The 17,733-nt window shown below is 55.7% G+C and overlaps 1 protein-coding gene across 5 annotated transcripts in view; it reads left to right on the forward strand.

Annotated features, from left to right (window-relative positions):
• TEX264 (testis expressed 264, ER-phagy receptor) overlaps positions 1-16,298 on the forward strand; it is a 31,656-nt gene extending 15,358 nt beyond the window's left edge. For 3 of the 5 annotated variants that reach the window (XM_069473674.1, XM_069473673.1, XM_069473675.1), the window contains 2 exons: positions 12,097-12,265; positions 15,699-16,298. In XM_069473674.1, coding sequence (XP_069329775.1) covers positions 12,097-12,265; positions 15,699-15,991 — 462 coding nt within the window. In that variant the 3' untranslated portion in view covers positions 15,992-16,298. The remainder of the gene's footprint in view (positions 1-12,096; positions 12,266-15,698) is intronic. The other 2 variants (XM_069473670.1, XM_069473672.1) reach the window with 1 other exon arrangement.
• The last annotated feature ends 1,435 nt before the right edge of the window (positions 16,299-17,733 follow it).

Raw genomic sequence — 17,733 nt, forward strand, 5'->3', positions numbered from 1 at the left:
AGAGGGCTCTGCTTCCCTGTGGCCTGGGCAGGTGGACAAGCATGTAGTGATGCTTTCACTGAGATGTGGGGGAACTGAGGGAGGCCCTGATTTTGGGAGGGGGGAAACCAGCTCTATGGGCTGTGTCAGTGGAGCTGCCTAAGAGACATCCCAGTGAGGGGGTGTGGAATTAGCAGTGGCGTATGTAGACTCTGGAGTTCAGAGAGGGCTGGGCTGGTGGATATGTTTGGGAACATTGGCCTGTTGGCAGTATTTGACCTGGGAGTCTGCCCTGGGCCGCCTACTCTCTGTGGGGCCAGGCAGGCAGTGGACAGCTTGTGGCAGCAAGAGCCATTCAGGAGATGTGGCCAGTGTGGCGGGGTCAGTGAACAGGACAAGAGAGTCAGTGAGGGTGGGACCTTGGTGGACTTGGAAGAACCTTGCCACTTTGTTCTCCAGGGCAGCTTGGGGAAAGGGACAGGGCGTTGGTGATGGAAATGGGAGCTCAGACAAGTCCTGCATAAGGGGGTGCAGGAGTGTGGTGTCAGGGCTGAGGAATGAATAAATAAGGCCCTGGGTCACCAGCTGTGGCCTTGGTGGTCAAGGACAGGATTGAAGAAACAGGTGAGAAGACCTGGAAACAGGAGGGCTGTCACAGTGTTAGGGCCAGGGCATGCCTGCTCTCAGAAGCCAGAACTATGACAAATATTCAGATAAGCCAATGGAATTTGAAGTGCAGGTTCACGGCTTTGCTGGCGAGACCCACAGAGATGCTTTAAAATGTGCGGCGCCTCTCTCAGAAGTGCACGTAGTTCAAACCCTGCATCCCGCAACAGGCCGAGCACTCAGAAGGTGCTTAATAACTATTTGTAGAATGAATTAATGAATCCTTTACAGACAGAGTCTCACTTTGTTGCCCAGGCTAGAGTGCGGTGGCATCAGCCTAGCTCACAGCAACCTCAAACTCCTGGGCTCAAGCGATCTTCCTGCCTCAGCCTCCTGAGCTGGGACTACAGGTGCGGATAGAGGCACAGGGAGCATAGAGGCAAGTTTCCTTTGTGATCTGGAAGGTGGAGGCCAGAAGGGATGCTGGGAAGGATGTGCTTGCCAGGGCTGGGGTTGGGCTGGAGATGGGGGAGCTGGCTGGCGGTGAGGGGAGGAAAGGAGACACCAGTGCCCTACTCCTGCTCAGTGTGCCACCTCAGGGGGGTCCTCCCCTGTTTCATTCAAGGAAGGGCTGGTGTGTGGTGTCTCCGGTCCTGTCTGTCACTCTCAACCTCAAGAGCTAATCTGGAGAAGCACCCCCCCGGGAAGAGACTTCTTGGGTTCCAAACCTCAGAACAGAGAGCATGGCATGTGGTGTGGTGGTGAGCAACTCAGCCACCACAGCCTTTTCCTGGCTTCAGGGGTTTATTTTTAGACACCTTTGTCCAAATTTCCCGGCCCCTGACAGCTTCACAAGTTGCCTGGTTTTGACGTCACCTCTTTGATGAAAGCCCTTCCTCCTTCCTCCCCCTCTCATGGGAGCCTGTCAGCTGTGCGCTGGGCTCAATCCTCTTGGGGTAGGGGCTGGGATAAAGAAGCCAGGGGTACGGGGGAGAGCAAGGGGCTTCTCTTAGAGATGTCTGTGAGGTATATTTGCGTGGGCTTGGCCACCAGCTGAGAGAGTGAGAGAGAAACCAGGCTGCCCACAGAGGAGGCACAGCCCCGGGTCCTTGGCTTGTTTTGGCAGCAGGGGGTGGGATCGCCTCTGTCCGTGTTTAGCCTGACCTTGCATCCTGGGGAACAAAGCTGGGGGAGAGATGAGGAACGGGCTGGCTCTGTTTGCTGGTCACAGCCTGTAGCAGACACGGGGTGGCCCTGTGCCTCTCTCAGCACAGCAGACAGCAAGAAGAGCGTATAAGGCTCCCTCCTACCCTTGCTTTCTTCCCTACTGCCCTGGGGGTCAGAGAAAGGAGGCTACTAATGAGACTCTGTGTGCTTCTGACTCTCCCAGCCCCGACAGCTGGCTGCCTTTAAGTGTGTGTGTGTGTGTGTGTGTGTTTGTGTGCATGCGCGTGCGCATACCTTTCCTTTTCCCTCTGGATCTAGGACTGCTGTGAAGGTTCTTCAAACGAATGACAGCAGCCATCAGCTTTCTGTTTCATGAGGGATGAGGGAGGCCAGGAGTCCTGCTGTCAGGAGGAAGGGAGGGAGGAAGGCTTGGCAGGCTCACCTGCCTCCCCAGAGGCAGGGGTAAGGGTTGGGGTGAATGGGTCTCAGCTTTGGGTAGGGGAGGTGCAGAGCAGCTGCTGTCCTGGCAGTTGCAGATGAGCCTGAGCCTGGGGCAGTATTGGTCTTATGGGACTGAGGGACCTGAGGGTTACTGTGGGGGGGTCCAAAGAGAACCTTTCTGTCAGGCCTTTCTGGGGATTTTATAAGGGATGGCTGGATCTCAGCTTTGTGGTCTGCATAGCAGCCTCTGGCTCTCTGGCCAGCCTTCCCTAGCTTGGCAGCCTGTCAAACTGAGCTATAGGGGCTGGAACTCTACCATTCTCCACATAAACTATTAGGTGCCCCCAGGCTGAGCCCTCTAAGACAGTGTATATGTGAGGGGTCCCCTGGTACTATGTGACCATTACTCTATATGGAAGATGCCCCAGCTCTGTCAGGCTGCTCCACTGGAGTCCAAGAAGGTGGCCTCCAGGGCAGGAGGAGACCATTCCCTGAGTCCCAGCATGGGGATGTCTTCTGGCAGGTGCAGGAGGGAACTGAGCTTCCTTGAAATTGCAAGCCTGCAGATAGGGCCCAGATATGAACCCAGAGCAATGAGCCCCAAATTTCACAGCAGTCTTAATGACTGTCTAGGGAAGGCTTTGGGCTCATGGAACAGACCAGGACTGAATGATGGGCCTGGGGATCCCACTTGGGGGGTTGCATGTGAAAAGGTCCCGGGTGCAGTACTTGGCTCATGTCTCTCTGTAGCAGTTGGTGGGAGAGGTCATCGAGTCTTAGACTGGTCTAGCCAAGCCCCCATGCCTGGCTTCCCTCTCTGCACAGTCTAGAATCTCCATAAAGCCCCCTTCCCCAGGGTCTCTGATTTCTAGGATATTTTAGGGGAGAGTCCTTGTAAAATGGTTTCAGCATCTTCTCCCAAGTGTAGGGAGACAGCATTGTCCACATTGTCCCACCAGCCATCCACGTGATGGCTGACTGGCTGGGGAGTGCAAGCAGGCCCTGCAGGTCAGATATTGTCCCTTCCTCCATTGAATTGGAGAAAAAGGTCGGGGGGAAGGGTTGCCAAGGGGATGTAGTGAGCCTAGTGAGGGGGAACCTTTGTGGTAGAGTTCTGGGACGGCTGGGTTGACTGGGGTTGTTCTACCAGGGGTTTAAAGGAGGCAGGGACTCCAGATCATAGTTCTCCAGCTGCTCTGGGGTGGGAGCCTAGGGGCTGTGCTAAGGTGTCCCATGGCTGACAGCCCGAGGTAGGGGCTGCACTCAGACCCTTACCTGCTTCAACTAGAGTAGTTTTGTTTATGAATTTTACAAACCAGGTGACATCCTGAGCTTTTGGAAGGGGGCTTCTGAGTTTCAATTAGTTAGAAAATCTCTCTTAAGAGAGATACACCACTGGACAGATGCCTTCTCCAGCCCTGGCCAACTCTGTGTCTGTTTCAGATCCTGAAGATGCTGTGGCAGCTGCAGTGTGAGTAGAACTAGGAGGTACCAGGACCCAGCCCTGGGCAGGTGGGGTGGGGGCTCCCAGAAAAGGCAGTTGTGTCTGAGGAAGCATGACTCTGATTGGAAGCTGGACCTGGAGGGGAGCCCTGGAGAGCTGCATGTTGGAGATCTCTTGGGGGAGCGGTGACTGAACTCCTGAGTGGTGGGTGATAGCATGGCAGTGCTGTGGGGCAGCCAGGTCAGAACTAAGGACTAGGGGCTCCAGTAGGGTGCCTGTAGAAGTGGATCAGCCTGTTGAGCTGTTGGCTGGGAGAAAGCTCACAGCAGCTTGGTCAGAGCCTGGGTTCTGTCCAATGGGCTTAGAACCCCCTGTGTGTATTTCTTCTTAGCCTGCTTCAGCGACCTGTGGGAGTGAGTGGTTAGGTCTGAGTCCACACTGGGGCCAGAACATCAGTGGGGAGCAACAGGGCCGTGGCCGGGGGAATCCAGGTGAGAAGGCCCCAAAAGGAATGTGAAGTTTGTGGTCATTTCCCTCTCCCTGCCTGTCACCTTTGTCAAGCTAATGTGGGAGGGTTCCAAGTTAAGAACTTTATTTTTAGCAAGGGAGGCCCTCTTGGCACCTCAGATCAGTCACTTATTCAGCAATTATTTACTGAACTCTTTTATGTGGCATTGTTCTGTGCATGGGAGAAGCAGCTAGAAGGCAGTCACAGTGTTCTAACCAAAGCCAGCAACCCCGTTGTTCTACAGACAGGGAAACTGAGGCCTAGGGAAGAGAGGTTACCCAAGGTCAAGGAATGATGCAGTGGCTGAGTCCAGACTGGGTCCCCTAGGCTGAAGATCATTCCGATGGCTACATGCTTTTTGCCTTCTGTCTGGTACATGAGTGGGGATGGGACCAAGAGGCTGAGGACTTGTCATGAATTTGGGATACACTTGGGATGGTGCCCCAGAGTGGGCTTGGGTGGCAGCATCGTGGTCCAACACCCTCCCTCTCCAGCCCTGGTGGTCAGAGTTGGGGGCCAAGACTGCTGGGGAAGCCAGGGTCAAAGGACAGCAAGAGCCCATCTGCCCGCTTTCCCAGCAGGCACTCATTAAGGGAGGCCTTGGCAACTGCTCCTGGCACAGGAAGCAGCTGCTGCAGGCACCTTATTGGGCCTCATGTCCTTACCTTTAATGAGGTAGAGGGGGCTCCATCCTAGGCTTCCCTCACTGGGTCTCCAGGGCTGGCCCACCTGCCAGTGCTGCCACCTGCTCTGGCACAGGGAGGAGGGTATTCTCAGCAGCACTAAGGCCTGAGGCTGAATGACAGGCCCCCAGAACTCTTACCTTCCCTTATCTACCCCAGCCACAGCTTAGCCATGCCTAAGGGGGAGAATGGGGAAGGGCAGGGGTGGATTCACTGGGAAAGGCAAAACAACCCTTGTGGAGTGGTGGAGTTGGGGCTGAGCCTGCAGGACGGGCAGTGTTCTCCAGTGGGAAGGCAGATCAGACAGAGGTACTAGCTTGGTGGCAGGCATGGCCTGTGTATCCAGTGAGGCTAGAGTACAGGGAAGGAGCAACGGTTTGGGCCCAGGAGATTAGACTGGGTCCTGCAGGCACTAGGGAGGGAGACGCTGATGGTGTCTGAATAGACCAGTGACAGTATCCAGGCTGGGCTTCAGAACAAGACTCTTGAGTACCTGAGTGTGGGCAGGAAGAGCTGGAGGCCATAGCCAAACTCTGCATGAGGGTAACAAGTTAGCTGAGAGTTGCAGTGACTTTTCACTCCCAGATACCCCCAAGCCAAGAGGAGATCCTCCCACCATGCCAGGGCTTGCCTTCCCTGGTTTCCCTCAGGGAGCTGTCCCTGGGGGTTGAGGTATAGGGGGACCCACAGGAGGCCAGGCCTCTCCCCTGTACTGACCTAAGCACTAGAACCTGTTCCTTAGCCTCTCTGGCTTCACCCCTTCTTCTTCCCCTCCCCCAGGATTGAAATCATAAAGCCAGCCTTTGCTGGGGTGGCGTAGGAGCCACCACTCTCAGAATACCAGCTTGGATATGGTAGCTTGGCAGCCCTGCAGGACCCTGGGGGCTGGAGGCTTGTCTGGATGGTGCTGTGGGGTTGGGGCATCAGCAATCCAGCAAGAGCCTTTTTCTCTAGGCAGATGGGATTTACTTACCAGGGAAGAATTCTGTTGCTCTTCTCCAGAAAGCTTGGGATTCGGGACTAGGCAGGGGGAAGAGATTCGGAGGAGGGAACTTGTTCCCCTGAGCAGAACAACTCTGCCCTTTACCAGAGCCCTTAGATAAAGAGAGGCTAGCTGTCTAGTTAAGCAGGAAGGAAGCCTAAGGCTCCAAGAGGAGAAATGCTTCCCTGAGGGGTGGAGAGGTCCAAGGTACCAGTTGGAGATGAGAAATTCAGGGCCTTCTCCAACTTCCCTCCCTCTGTCCTCTGTTTCCTCTCCATCCCCATTTGCCCACTCACTTGTCCTTCCCCTCTGGCAATTCCTGACTCCTCTGGCTCCCAAGTGCTTGGCTTCTTGGCTCCATCTGCACTGAGTAGCCTTCCTGCTGCTGATTCCTGCTGCTGGATAATCAGTCAGCAGCGGTTTCATCAGCTTGTGAGCAGGACAGGACTCAAGGTCCTTGACTGCACAGACAAGCTGCAGAAGAGCTGCTGGATCTTGGAGAGGGGGAGGGCTGTGACAGCGCCTGTGATGGTAGGGGCCCTGGTTCCCCTCCCAGATTTGCAAGGGAGAGTGGTGGGATCGTGGGGCTGACCCACCCAGTGCTCTAGCTGAGCTTCCCTTGGGGTACTCACTCCCATACTGCCCAGCCCTCTGGTCCTGCTCACAAGGGCCCAAGAAGGCCAGCACAGGGCTGAGCTGGGGTTGTATATTGGCTATCTGGGCCCTGGGGAAAGGAAAGGCTGGGCATGGCTGTAGGACTAAGGGCTTCCCAGTCTGGGCACTAGGGTGCTTGAGGGCCTGTGTCCCATGCGCCTGCTTAGGGGGAAACATTATTTCCCTGCTCTTCAATGCCCCAGGCCACTCTTGTTCTTGACTGCTACCTAGGCCCCCCTCCATGGGTTGCCCAGGAACCAGGGCCTGGGTAGCGCCAGGGAGATGAACAGAGGTGTAAATTGTGTGGCGAGCTGCCGGCTCTGAGGTGAAAATGAAAAGTCTTCAGGCAGCGGCAGCAGCAGGCACAGCAGGCTGGGGTGCCAGGCACAACGCCCTGCCTCCCCGCCCCACTCTCCCTCACACCTTCCCCCTTCTGCAGTCTTCCCCAGGCTCCTGCCCAGGCCTGGCCCTGCCTGCCTGGCTCCTCTGCCATTCCCTGCCGTTCAGGGGGGCTCCCAGACTGGCCCTGGGCTAGATCTGACCCCAAGAGGGCCTTTATGTTTTGTCTGCATTATATTTTCTAATTGGCTGATTGGCACACAGAAAAATGGGCTGTGCTTTAGTTACCTTTGTGACTTAATGTCTGTGGTAGTCCCTCTGTTGATTTTCGTGTGTTTGGGGAGGGGGGTGGTTTCTAAGTATACAGTTGTCTTATTTTCATATAATGGTGTTCTTATCCTTTCCAGGTCTTCAGTTTTTTGAGATGATCTATTCTAATCCCTTTATTTCATAGTTGGGGAAATTGAAGCCCAGAGGGAAGCTACCCATTTTCCAATAGCCAGGCCGAGGCTCTGGGTTCCTGCCTGGGCTTTCTCTGCCACTTCCTGCTTCCTCTGTCCTCTCCCTGGCAGCGCTGTCTCACTCTCTGTCATTTTGCCTGTCATTTTCAGAGCTTTGGGCCCTCCTGCTATGAGAGGGGAGTACAGAGGGAGAGGGTGCTCATGGCCCTTGTACAGGCTCTCCATGCTGGCACTGCAAGGCCCCCAGAGTGTCCTATGGACAGGTTTGGGTTCTGGGCCAAAGGCTTTGGGGAGGCCTGGTGGGGATGAGAGGGAGCCAGGGAGAAGGAAGCTGATGGAAGTTCCTGGGCAGAATAATAACAACGTGCTACCTTCTAGCTGCAGCCTCCTGCTGCGCCTCCCCCAAGCACTTTGCACATGTGATGAAGACTGGCTGGCTGAGGGTCCTCCAGGGTCTGAGCCCCCACTTGCAGGGACCGCTGTGTGCAGGCGGGTGCACGTTGGTGTCTGTGTAATTAAAAATGAGCATGCATCACTTCACCCAGCAAGAAGATGCCACCACCTCGGGTGGGATGCAACAGCTGCTTGCTGGCTGTGCAGCTGCCTGGGTGTCCAGCCTAGCATAGAGGGATGAGTTGGTGGACTGGGCAGGTCAGGGTGAATCAGGGGGACAAGGCCCAGGGTCTCTCATCCCAGTGAGGCAGGAGGTAAGGGGCTATGATGGAGTGGGGATGCTTGGGCAGACTTCTTCCCTTTCTGGGCCTAGAGTTTGTGTAAGAGGTGTGACCCAGTCCTTGGCCTGTGCCCGTTGCTTCCTTCTTTTGGAAATTTGCAGCCACCTCGCTCTGAGCAAACCTTGCCTCTGGGAAGCCTGGATGTGGGATCCAGCCTCAGCTTCCAGCCTGGGGCTGACCTCTTCTGTGTTCCATCCCCTCCCCACCTCTAGCTGAAGCCAGGCACAGGCTAATATTCAGAGCGCAAAACACTAAATGAGGATAGTTCAGGTCCTCTGTCTTACCTCCCTCCTTCCTCTCCCCTAATTCAGAAAGACCTGCCAGGGGAGGCACTGTAGGTCCTGTGGAGAAGCTTCAGCCCAACATATTAGTCTGGCCCTGTTGTGGGAGCCCTGAGCTGAGTGGGCTGAATTCTTGCACCCCTACCCAGGAGATGAGCTCAGCCTGAGGTAAGGAGTGAGTGTGTGGTGTGTTCTCAAGGTAGCCGAGGCAGTGGCACTGTAGCAGCCTTATGTGAGGTGGGTGACCTGCTCTTTCCCTTGTCTGCCAGCATTCCTGGGTGGGTGAGCTAGTGTTGGTGCAGGATGGGGTGGTGGTGGGGAAGTGCTAGTGACTGAAGTCTCCTAGAAAGTCCTGCGTCATGGGTGGTGTCCCCCTCTTGCTTTTGCATGTGGAAGTTCCAGGTGAGAGGGAAGGCCTGGAGGTGTTTCTGAGCGACTGGTACTCTGAATCCAGTTTCTGGGAGTGCCTAGTGGCACCTTGGCATGATTTGCTGACTTTTTCCTATTAGGTGAAGAGGACTGTGGACATCTACATTTCTCCCATCTTGGAGAGGGGCCTTATGGTCCCCTGAGTCTTTGTGAGGGAGTGAGCTGCTCTGGGTTGTGGGCTTGTCTGATGGCCAGTGGCTTCAGTGGACAGATCACATTGCCCTGTCCTGGCAATGCTTCCATGCGCCTCTGGCTGTCTGGGCCATGGAAGGGGGTATGCCCAGGGCCAGGATGACTCCAGGCCCATTGAGGCTCCTATACCCAGCAGTACCAGCCCAGTGTGGCATTGAATGTTGTCCTTGGCCATTGGCAGTCTGCTCTCCAAGGGCTCCCTGAGGCTAGCTGAGGGAGAGGCAGCTGGCCTCACCTTCCTCCAATGATTTTCCAATATTTACTGGCTCATTGACATACTGCCCAGGCCATAGCTCCTGCTGTGCAATGAGGACCTGAAAGCCACTCCATGGTCACCTTCTTTCTCAGAGGCTGCACCTGGCTGGGAGGGAAAGGGCTTGTCCTCTCTGCCTGATCTCTGAGGGACAGGGCATATGGCTAGTCCTGTCCCTTCGTCACCCATCTCCAGCCCCCACTGGACTCATTCTTGCTCAGTGTGCAGAGCATGGAAAGGACAGGAGTCTTCCAGGAAGGGCTACAGGGGCAACTATAAGCCCTTTCCCTGCCTGTGGGCCTGGGTTGGAAGTTCACCACTTTGCCTTCTTCCTGCTCCTGAGTCTGAATTTTGACAGGACCCAACATATGTTATAATGATTTGGGGCTGAGAAGTCAATGGAATTTTAATTAGCTCCATATCGCCCTCCAGTAGGGAGGACCAGGAGTCCCCAGGTGGCAGGGGGTAAGACTAGGCTGGGTTTGGGCCTGAGGATGCCCCTCTTGGGGTCTGGGGGCAGGCTTAGACAGCTGGTGCTCCCTGTGTGGGATGCTGTGGGGAGGGAGGGCTGGGCAGGGAAGGAAGCGCTGTGTAGCCAGGCCGCAGTTTTCTCTCCATCCTCTGTCTCCCCTGTTCCTCTGTTCTCCCTGATGGCTTTGAGATGAAGGCGACGGCAAGGATGGAGGATGCAGTTTCCATGGCAACGGGGCTGTCCACAGCCAGGCAACTTCAGAGCTGGGCTCTCTGGAGGAGGCAGATGCGCAGACAGCCGCAGAGCTGCCTCCCGCCTGCCAACAAGGGGGCTGGCAGAGCAGGTGGCACAGGGTGGTTGCCTGGTGCTGCCCAGCCTAGAAGAGAGGCTGGAAAGAGCACTCCTCCCTCTCATCATCCCTGTTATTGCCAAGCTCCTCCAGAAGGGAAGCTAGGGAGGTGGCTTGAGTGTCAGCAGGAGTTGGGGTAGGGTCCCCATTGTCCCTGGAATCTCTGCGCGGACCCAAGCACTAGTCTTTGGGAGCATCCCCAAAAGCTAACTGTCTGCTGCTCTTGAGATGACCAATGGACATTCAGCTGCTGCCCATTGGACCCTTTGAATGCCCAGAGCATGAGGATGCTAATAAAAAGACCGTGCCCTGACTGGATTCAGGGATCCTTTTCTTCCCTCTGGCTACCAGGGAAGGACCTGGACTTTCTTCAGGGAGCCTCAGTCACCTGGCCTAGTTTGCTGAGTGTGGCTCAGGTTTGACAGATGCCTACCTCCAAGTGCTGGCATTGGAGGGGCCCCAGAGCCTGATAGCTCCTTCTTCCTGACATTGTGATCTTGTTCATCCTCTTCCTGAGGACCAGGGCTGGGATGGGCATGTGGGTGGGTGGAGAAATAAAGGCAACTATCTGTGTGTTTAGAGATGGGAGAAGTTGGGGGTATGGAGAGCACTCAGGTTGGCAAAAAAGACTGGACTCCAACTATTAAAAATAATGACTTTACTGACCTTGGAAGCATCAGGGTTAGGGTGTTTCACTCTGGGGTGAGCACACGGAAACTTAGGATGCAAGGCTTTGTCTGGATCACTCACGGAGTTAGAGGCTGAGCTGCAGCCAGACCTGGGCCAGGCCTCTCACCCCCATGTGGCCTCCTAGATGCACCCCCCCCCCCCCACCTAGCTGCTGAGGGGTCCTAGCTGGATAAACCTTTCAGGGTTACTTCTCCTTCCCTTTGTCCTCCGTGGGTTTGTTTTTACCCCTCTTTGCTTGTTTTAGTTGGGGGAGGTTCCTCAATCCTGCCTGGGTTGGCCAGGCAGGTGGACAAGTGGAGTCCTGGAGTGGCTTCTCCCCACCAGGCGATAAGTCTCTCATTATTGTTAAGTGGAAGGCTCATTTCAGAGACCGTGGTGAGAGCCAGGCGGGTGCTATAAATAGCTGTGTTGTGAAGGTTGGCGGGTGAGCAGTGACAGGGCAGGGGCCTCGCAGTCATCTTAGTGGGTAATTGTGCTCCATCTCAGGAAGGGAGAGGCGGGCTCTGGAGCAAGAGGCACTTGACCCCTGTTCTGATTGTTCCTGCCCACCTCGGGGCAGCTCTGGCATGTGTCTCTGCCCCCTTGCATACATACTGGGGGATGGGGAGCATTAGGTTCATTGTCCAGGCAGAGGGAAGTGGACTGCCTGTCAGAACTTGGAGCCCTAGACGCTGGTACTCAGCCCATTGGGTAATGTTCAGTGCTAGACCCACTTGTCCTGCCTGCCCCTCCAGCCCAGAATCTGCCTCCTCCCCATCGGCTGAAACCCTGGGCCCAGGATTGCGGAGATGTGGGAACCACACCTGATGGGCTCAGAGGTTGACAATAGACTTGAACTAGCAGGAGAATGAATGGGAGTTAAAGTGGGATTTAGCTGGCCTAGAGCCCCTGTCTAGAGTCTGTGGTAACATGTCGCAAGGGCAGGGGCTGGAAGCCTAAGGGGTACTGGCCTCCTGATGTCTGTGGGTCAGCATTTTCCAGAGTGGAGAAGAGGTCAGGGTTGCAGGGTCCTGGGATGAAAAGTCTGACAGGTGAGACCTTGGCTTGGGCACATGGGGTCCCTGACCTAGGGTGGTCCAGGGGTGCTAAGCTTCATGGCTCTGTGAGACCTGTGCTTTCTGGAGTAGCCTCTTGGTCTCAGACATACACATAGGATTAGCAGGATCAGGTTCCTGGGTTCTTTTAGCACCTGCCCTAGGGTACTGTCCTAAGGACTTCTGCCTCCTCAGACCACTGCACCCTAGAGCGTGGGGCCTTGCTGATGTAGGTGTGCCTCCCTCAGCAGGGGTTTGAACTTGGAAGAGATTGGGGTGGGAGGCAGAGCCAGCTCCTGGGAGGGAATAGACAATAGATAGTTCCTGGGGCCACCTAGGGACAAGTGAGTCAGGAAACCTGTTAGAGCTCATTCCACTTTTTAACACTCTCTGGCTAGGAGCGGAAGCTGTGTGCCCACCCTCGGCTGGAGATCTACCAGCAAGACCATATCCATTTCATGTGCCCGCTGGCACGGCAGGGAGACTTCTATGTGCCTGAGGTGAAGGAAACGGAGCGGAAATGCCGGGGGCTCCTGGAGGCCAATGATGCCCAGACGGACGGCACAGGTACAGAAGGTGGGGGTATGAGGGTGGGGCCTTGCCTGGAGCCCTTCCCTTCTGGACATCCAGGGATATGGTTGAGGAGGCTCCTCCCTGTCTGGGCTGGCACTGTGCATGTCAGGCAATGTTTGGCAGAGGGAGGAAGGAGACCCGTTTACCCCAGGCCCCACATGCAGAGTTGCCTGTTTCCAGAAACATGGATCTACATAGATGTGGATTCACACGTTACCTCCTGGCAACACAGATACAAAGACCCTGCCTGGATTCCCTTCAGATGCAACAGGAGTGCCCTTGGAAACACAGATCACAGACAGCTGGATGCCCATGGGAGGGGGCTGAGGCTGCTCAGGAAAGGAGACACTTGGGTGGGGCTCATGAGGAAGTATGATTGGCACTGGATCTGGAAGGTAAGGAGAGGAATAAGATGTTCTCCTATCCCCCAGTATTGCCCCTCCACCCCCAAGCCAGCTGCTTTCTCCCTGCCATAGAACAACCAGGGAGCATGCAGAGGGGAGCCAGGAGATCAATCCCTGGCACCTTCCACCAGAGCCAGCCACGCACCTGCCGGCAGCCTTAATGCCCCAGGTCCAGGCCAGTAGGCTGTTTGCTGCTCTCAGCCCGTCCCGCTGCCATGACTTGTGACCGCTGGCTGTCGAGAGGCAAGGGGGCCTGCTGGTAATATCCCAGGTGATCCCAGGGGGCCTAATTCTTGTCTGTCCCGGTGGATCCTTGTATGACTCTGGAAGTGTGTGACTTCTCGGAGTGGTTCGGGGCTGTGGGGTAAGGGAATGTTCCTCTTCCCCTTCTTCTTTAGCAGACTCTGTGCCCATCCAGTCTTTAATAGCCAAGGTCACCCTAGAGAGACATGTGTCAGCAGGGGCTGGACAGAGGGGTACTGGGAGGCAGTCTCTTTTCCCTAGGGGCCTATGTCTAACACAGTTAACTTCATCTGCCACTTAATTACCTCCATGGGGTACTGCTCCCTTCTGCCTGGTAATGCCCGGCAGACAATCTTCAGTGTCCCTACTGTGGGCACAGGACATGGCACAAGGTCAGCAGGCCCAAGCAGCCCCCAGGACAGGAAGGGAGAGTGCCTTGACCTTTCTGTGACCTCCCTCTGTTGCCTGCCGTTCTGCTCTTTGGCCCACCCACCCAGCTTCCTTTCCTCCCATACACTGCTTTTCAGGGGTGTTGAAGGACTGCCCAGCACCTGCTACAGCTGGCTGCAGCTATAGCTCCCATACCCCCTAGCTTCTCGGCCTGTCCTCCTCCCCACCAGTCTGCCTGCCTACTCCCTGGTGTGGGGGCTGAGGAGGCTGCCTACCTCCAACGGGGCCTGTCCTGACATGCGGGGTGGACTCTGGGTGTCGGCTGCCAGGTGCATGCCACTTACACAGCAGTATATGGTGGGTGCATGGCTGCTCAAGGCTTGGCCTGTCCCTGCCTGCCTCCCTGCTGTGGCCCCAGCTTGGGCTGGGAGGTGAAAGGGGTAATTAGCTGCCTTGTGCCTGTTATTACATTGATGTATTATTTAGCTCTGGAGAGGTGATGAATATTTGATCTCTTTGCACTGGCTCTGGGCAGAGAGAGAGAGTGGGACTGGAGTGAACATCCCTTGCTCCAGCAGCTCTGGGGATTTAGGTATTGCCTTGCCTTGCCTGGCATCTTCTCCCCAGGGACACAGGCATAGGACTTTGGTGGGGCTGTAGGGATACCACTTCTCTGCGTCAGACTTCTTTGCTTGAAGTATCCATAGGTCCCCAGGGGCTGTCTTCATCCCATCATGCTGAGCCCCGGCCTGAAGCAGGGAAGGACCCTTAGGCTCCTTCCTCTGACCACTCCTAGCCCAGGAGCTGGGAGAGAGGAGGAGGCTGACTGGGAAGCAGGCACTTTACTGTATCTGGGGTCTCAAGAGAGCCATTGGGTGGGTGGGCAGGTAAGATATGACAATGTAATGGGGCTGGGGAGAAATTATCCCCCTCCTTTGCTCCTTTCAGGCCTGCAGCCTCTGGGGCATTGATCATCATTTAGGGAGTGAGTGAGGGCCTGGAGTCCTGACCTCAGGTCAGAAGGGACTACCCATAATTCAAAGCTCAGCCTAGCTTGGGCTCCCCCTACCCTCCTCACATGCCTCCACCCTGGGAGCCAAGCCTGGGGCTCCAGCAAGAACTATGGGCCAGCAGCATGGCATTTCCAGGGCTTACCTCACCTCTGCCAGTAGGAGGGCCCACAGGGCATCTTCTAGGGGCAAAGTGGACTGGGAGAACAGGCCCCAAATCCCCCCATCCCCACTCTAGGCCTCAGCTGAGGCTCAAGGAAAGCTTTAGGCTGAATCTAGATGCCAAGCAGTCCCCAGCTGTGCCTGGCTTGGGTTCCATTCACCATGGAGACAGCAGCTGGGGAAGCTGGTCCACCCTTCACCTTTTGTGATGTTCGACAGCTGCCCCTTTTCCCCTCACACAGGAAGGGCGGCATATAGGCCTTCTCTCAGTCTGCATTCCTGCACGTAGTGGACCTGAGCTCTTTGTTTCTCCTTGCCAACCCCAACTGCATTCAGTGCCTCTGATCTGGGGAGATGAATCAAGGGGTCGTCCCTGGACAAGGCAGGTGAAGAGTCTGATTGCTTGGAGGATGTATTGGGAATGGAGGAGCAGGTTAGGTGGGCCATCAGTTCAGTTCAACACTATTTTGGGGCTCCCCAGCCACCAGCAGAGTGCTTTCATAGTCCCCCTTTGCTGCCTTGTGGCTCAGGAAGCACCAGTGGGTAGGGGTGGGGGTGGGTAAGGGTTCCTCTGGGTCAACCTAGGTATAGGGGGAGACAGCCCTTAAAATGCTTCATCCCAGCACCTTCCTTCCTTGTAACTGGTTGAGTGTTTCTCAAGACTTTTCCATCCACGTGGGCCAGAGGCCTGGATGCTGCTCCTTGGGGAGCCTTTCATGGGGGAGGGAGCTGGCTAGCAGGCCTCCTGATCCATTCTTCAGTCTTCATGCCCTGTGGGCAGTGTTTTATAGCTGGCCCTGGACAAACCTCTCTCCAAGCTTGAGATGGGGCTTGGAGGGGACACTACTTGGGTTTCTTTGTTCTACCTCAGCTCCTCACCTCCGGGCTAAGTGGCCCTTAATGGATGTTGTGGGGAGGGCAGCAGGCTTTGTGGGAGTGCAGGGAGCTGAGGCTAATTCTTGGTAGGGAGAGGAGTGCATAGCTGCCTGTGCCCCCTCTTTCCCTCTTCCTGTCAGTGCAGCCCCCATCAGGGCAGCTCCAGCCAGGGCAGAGGGCAACTGGAATGAGCCTCCTGAGCCAGGGGTGGCTGTATTATTCATGAGTGGACTGTGTGTGCTGAGTTGCTGAGTTGGTGGGAGAGAGCCTCTCTCCTCTCCCTGGAGGAGAGGGGGCGGGGGTGGTCCTGGCTAACCTGTGCTCCCTTTATCCTGGCCATAGGAGCTGACACGATGAGTGACACGAGTTCTGTAAGCCTGGAGGTGAGCCCTGGCAGCCGGGAGACTTCAGTCACCACGTTGTCCCCTGGGGCGAGCAGCCGCCGCTGGGATGATGGTGACACTCGCAGTGAGCACAGCTACAGCGAGTCAGGCGCCAGTGGCTCATCCTTTGAGGAGCTGGACCTGGAGAGCGAGGGGCCTTTGGGGGAGCCACAGCTGGATCCTGAGACTGAACCCTTGGGGGCCACCAAGTGGCCCTGGGAGCCCAGTACTCCTGAGAAGGGCAAGGAGTAACCTGTGGCCCGCACCTTCCTGTGGTGCAGTTGCTAAGGAACTGGGCAGACTCTCCGGCCCTCTTCTTCCTTCACCAGCCGGGCCCAGGCTGAGACTGGAGGTGCCTGGCGAACCTGACTTCCCCCATCCCAGGCTTCTTGCTAAGTCTTCTCCTCACTGCCCTTTCGGCTTTCAGGGCCAAAAGAGCCAGGGACTGTTTTCTGTACCAGCCCCTGGGGCTGCCGCCTCTGTTGTGTGTTTTTTTCAGACTCACGTTGGAACTTCCAGGACCCAGAATAAAGCAAATGATTTTCTTGTTTCACCTGGATTTGGCCTGTATATTTGTTTGTTATTTCTGCCTTGGGGAGCCCTGTGCTGATAGGCTGAGAGTGGGCAGGAGTGCCCCCCAGCACAAGGAGAGGAAGAAATGGCCAGGTACCCTGGGGTGGGAGGAGGAGGGTTGTTGATCTTCCACTCCCTGCTCTGTGACCCCAATGGGCAACTTCCCCTCCATTGCAGCTGCCAGAGTACAGGCAGAGCAGGGCAAGGGGTGTGAGAGCTGAGCGTGTGCTGCCTTCCAGGGCTCGGGAATAGGGAGCTTACAGTCTGCCTTTGTCTGCCTCCAAGGGATGCCTTTGTGTCTGTGGCTTGAGAGTGCCTGTGCTCACGCTGCGACCTCCTCAGCAGGTGAGGACGTCCCTGCTGTGCTTGCCAGTGCCCCTGTACGTGTGTGTGCGTGCGTGTGCATGTATACACGTGTACTCACGTTTGACTCTTTGTAACCATGGATGGGGTTGCTGGTGGTGTTGCTGGGTGAGGCTGTACCCAAGTGAACATCAGGCTGTGGTTGTGGCTAAGCATAGTTGTATTTGAGTGGATGGCTGTGTGCCTATGCGCATGTGTCTAACTGTATATGGTTGTATTATAGACACAGGCGAAGCCAGCTAGCTGGGAGCATCTCTGTGGGGGCTTTGTCCATAGACTGCTGTGTGTGGCTGTGTGTTTCTGTAGAACTGTGTGTGTATAGTCATGTATTCATGTGTAAAGCTGTGTTTTGCTGTGTGTTTGTATGTATGTTCACATATAAAGCTATGGGTCTGTGCAGCTGTGTCCACGATTACAGCTGTGTGTGTGGATGTGTTCATGTATACAGCTATTTGTGGCCATGTTCATATATACAGCTGTATGCATGTGGCTGTGTCCACATGTACAGCTGTGTGTGTGGGCATGTTCACGTGTGCTTGGAGGAGGTGTCCACACGTACAACTGTCCATATGGCTGTCCATATGTACAGCTGTCCGTGGTATGTTCATGTGTACCGTGTGTGTGGTCATGTCCACGTGTGCAACTGTGTATGTAAGGTTGGGTTTGTGTCCTTGTCCGTGTGCACAGAAGGGATTGGTGGCTGCATGGCCATGTGTGCACCTGCATGTCCATGTGCTGCAGTGGGACTGTGCAGCGTGCTTGCTGCAGGCTGCTCGAGCTGGTGCTGTGTGTGGCCATATCTTTATATATAAAGCCCTGTGTCTTTTCTGAGGCTGACTTGGTGAGTGGGCTGGGAGAGCTGTGTGACTCTTCTCACCTCAGCACCCTCCTGCTGTCAACCCCTCTGCTCCAGAGGCTGGGCCCATCGTTCACCTACCCCAGGGAGCGGTTGCTCTGAGCCAGCCAGAGAGGGTGAGAGCAGCCGGTGGCAGAGCTGGAGCTGGAAGATAGCACGTCTGTCTCCCCAGCCTTGTCTGACAGCTCTGAACCCTCATCCT

This window comes from Eulemur rufifrons, chromosome 7 (assembly GCF_041146395.1).
Source record: "Eulemur rufifrons isolate Redbay chromosome 7, OSU_ERuf_1, whole genome shotgun sequence".
NCBI classification, from domain to species: domain Eukaryota; kingdom Metazoa; phylum Chordata; class Mammalia; order Primates; family Lemuridae; genus Eulemur; species Eulemur rufifrons.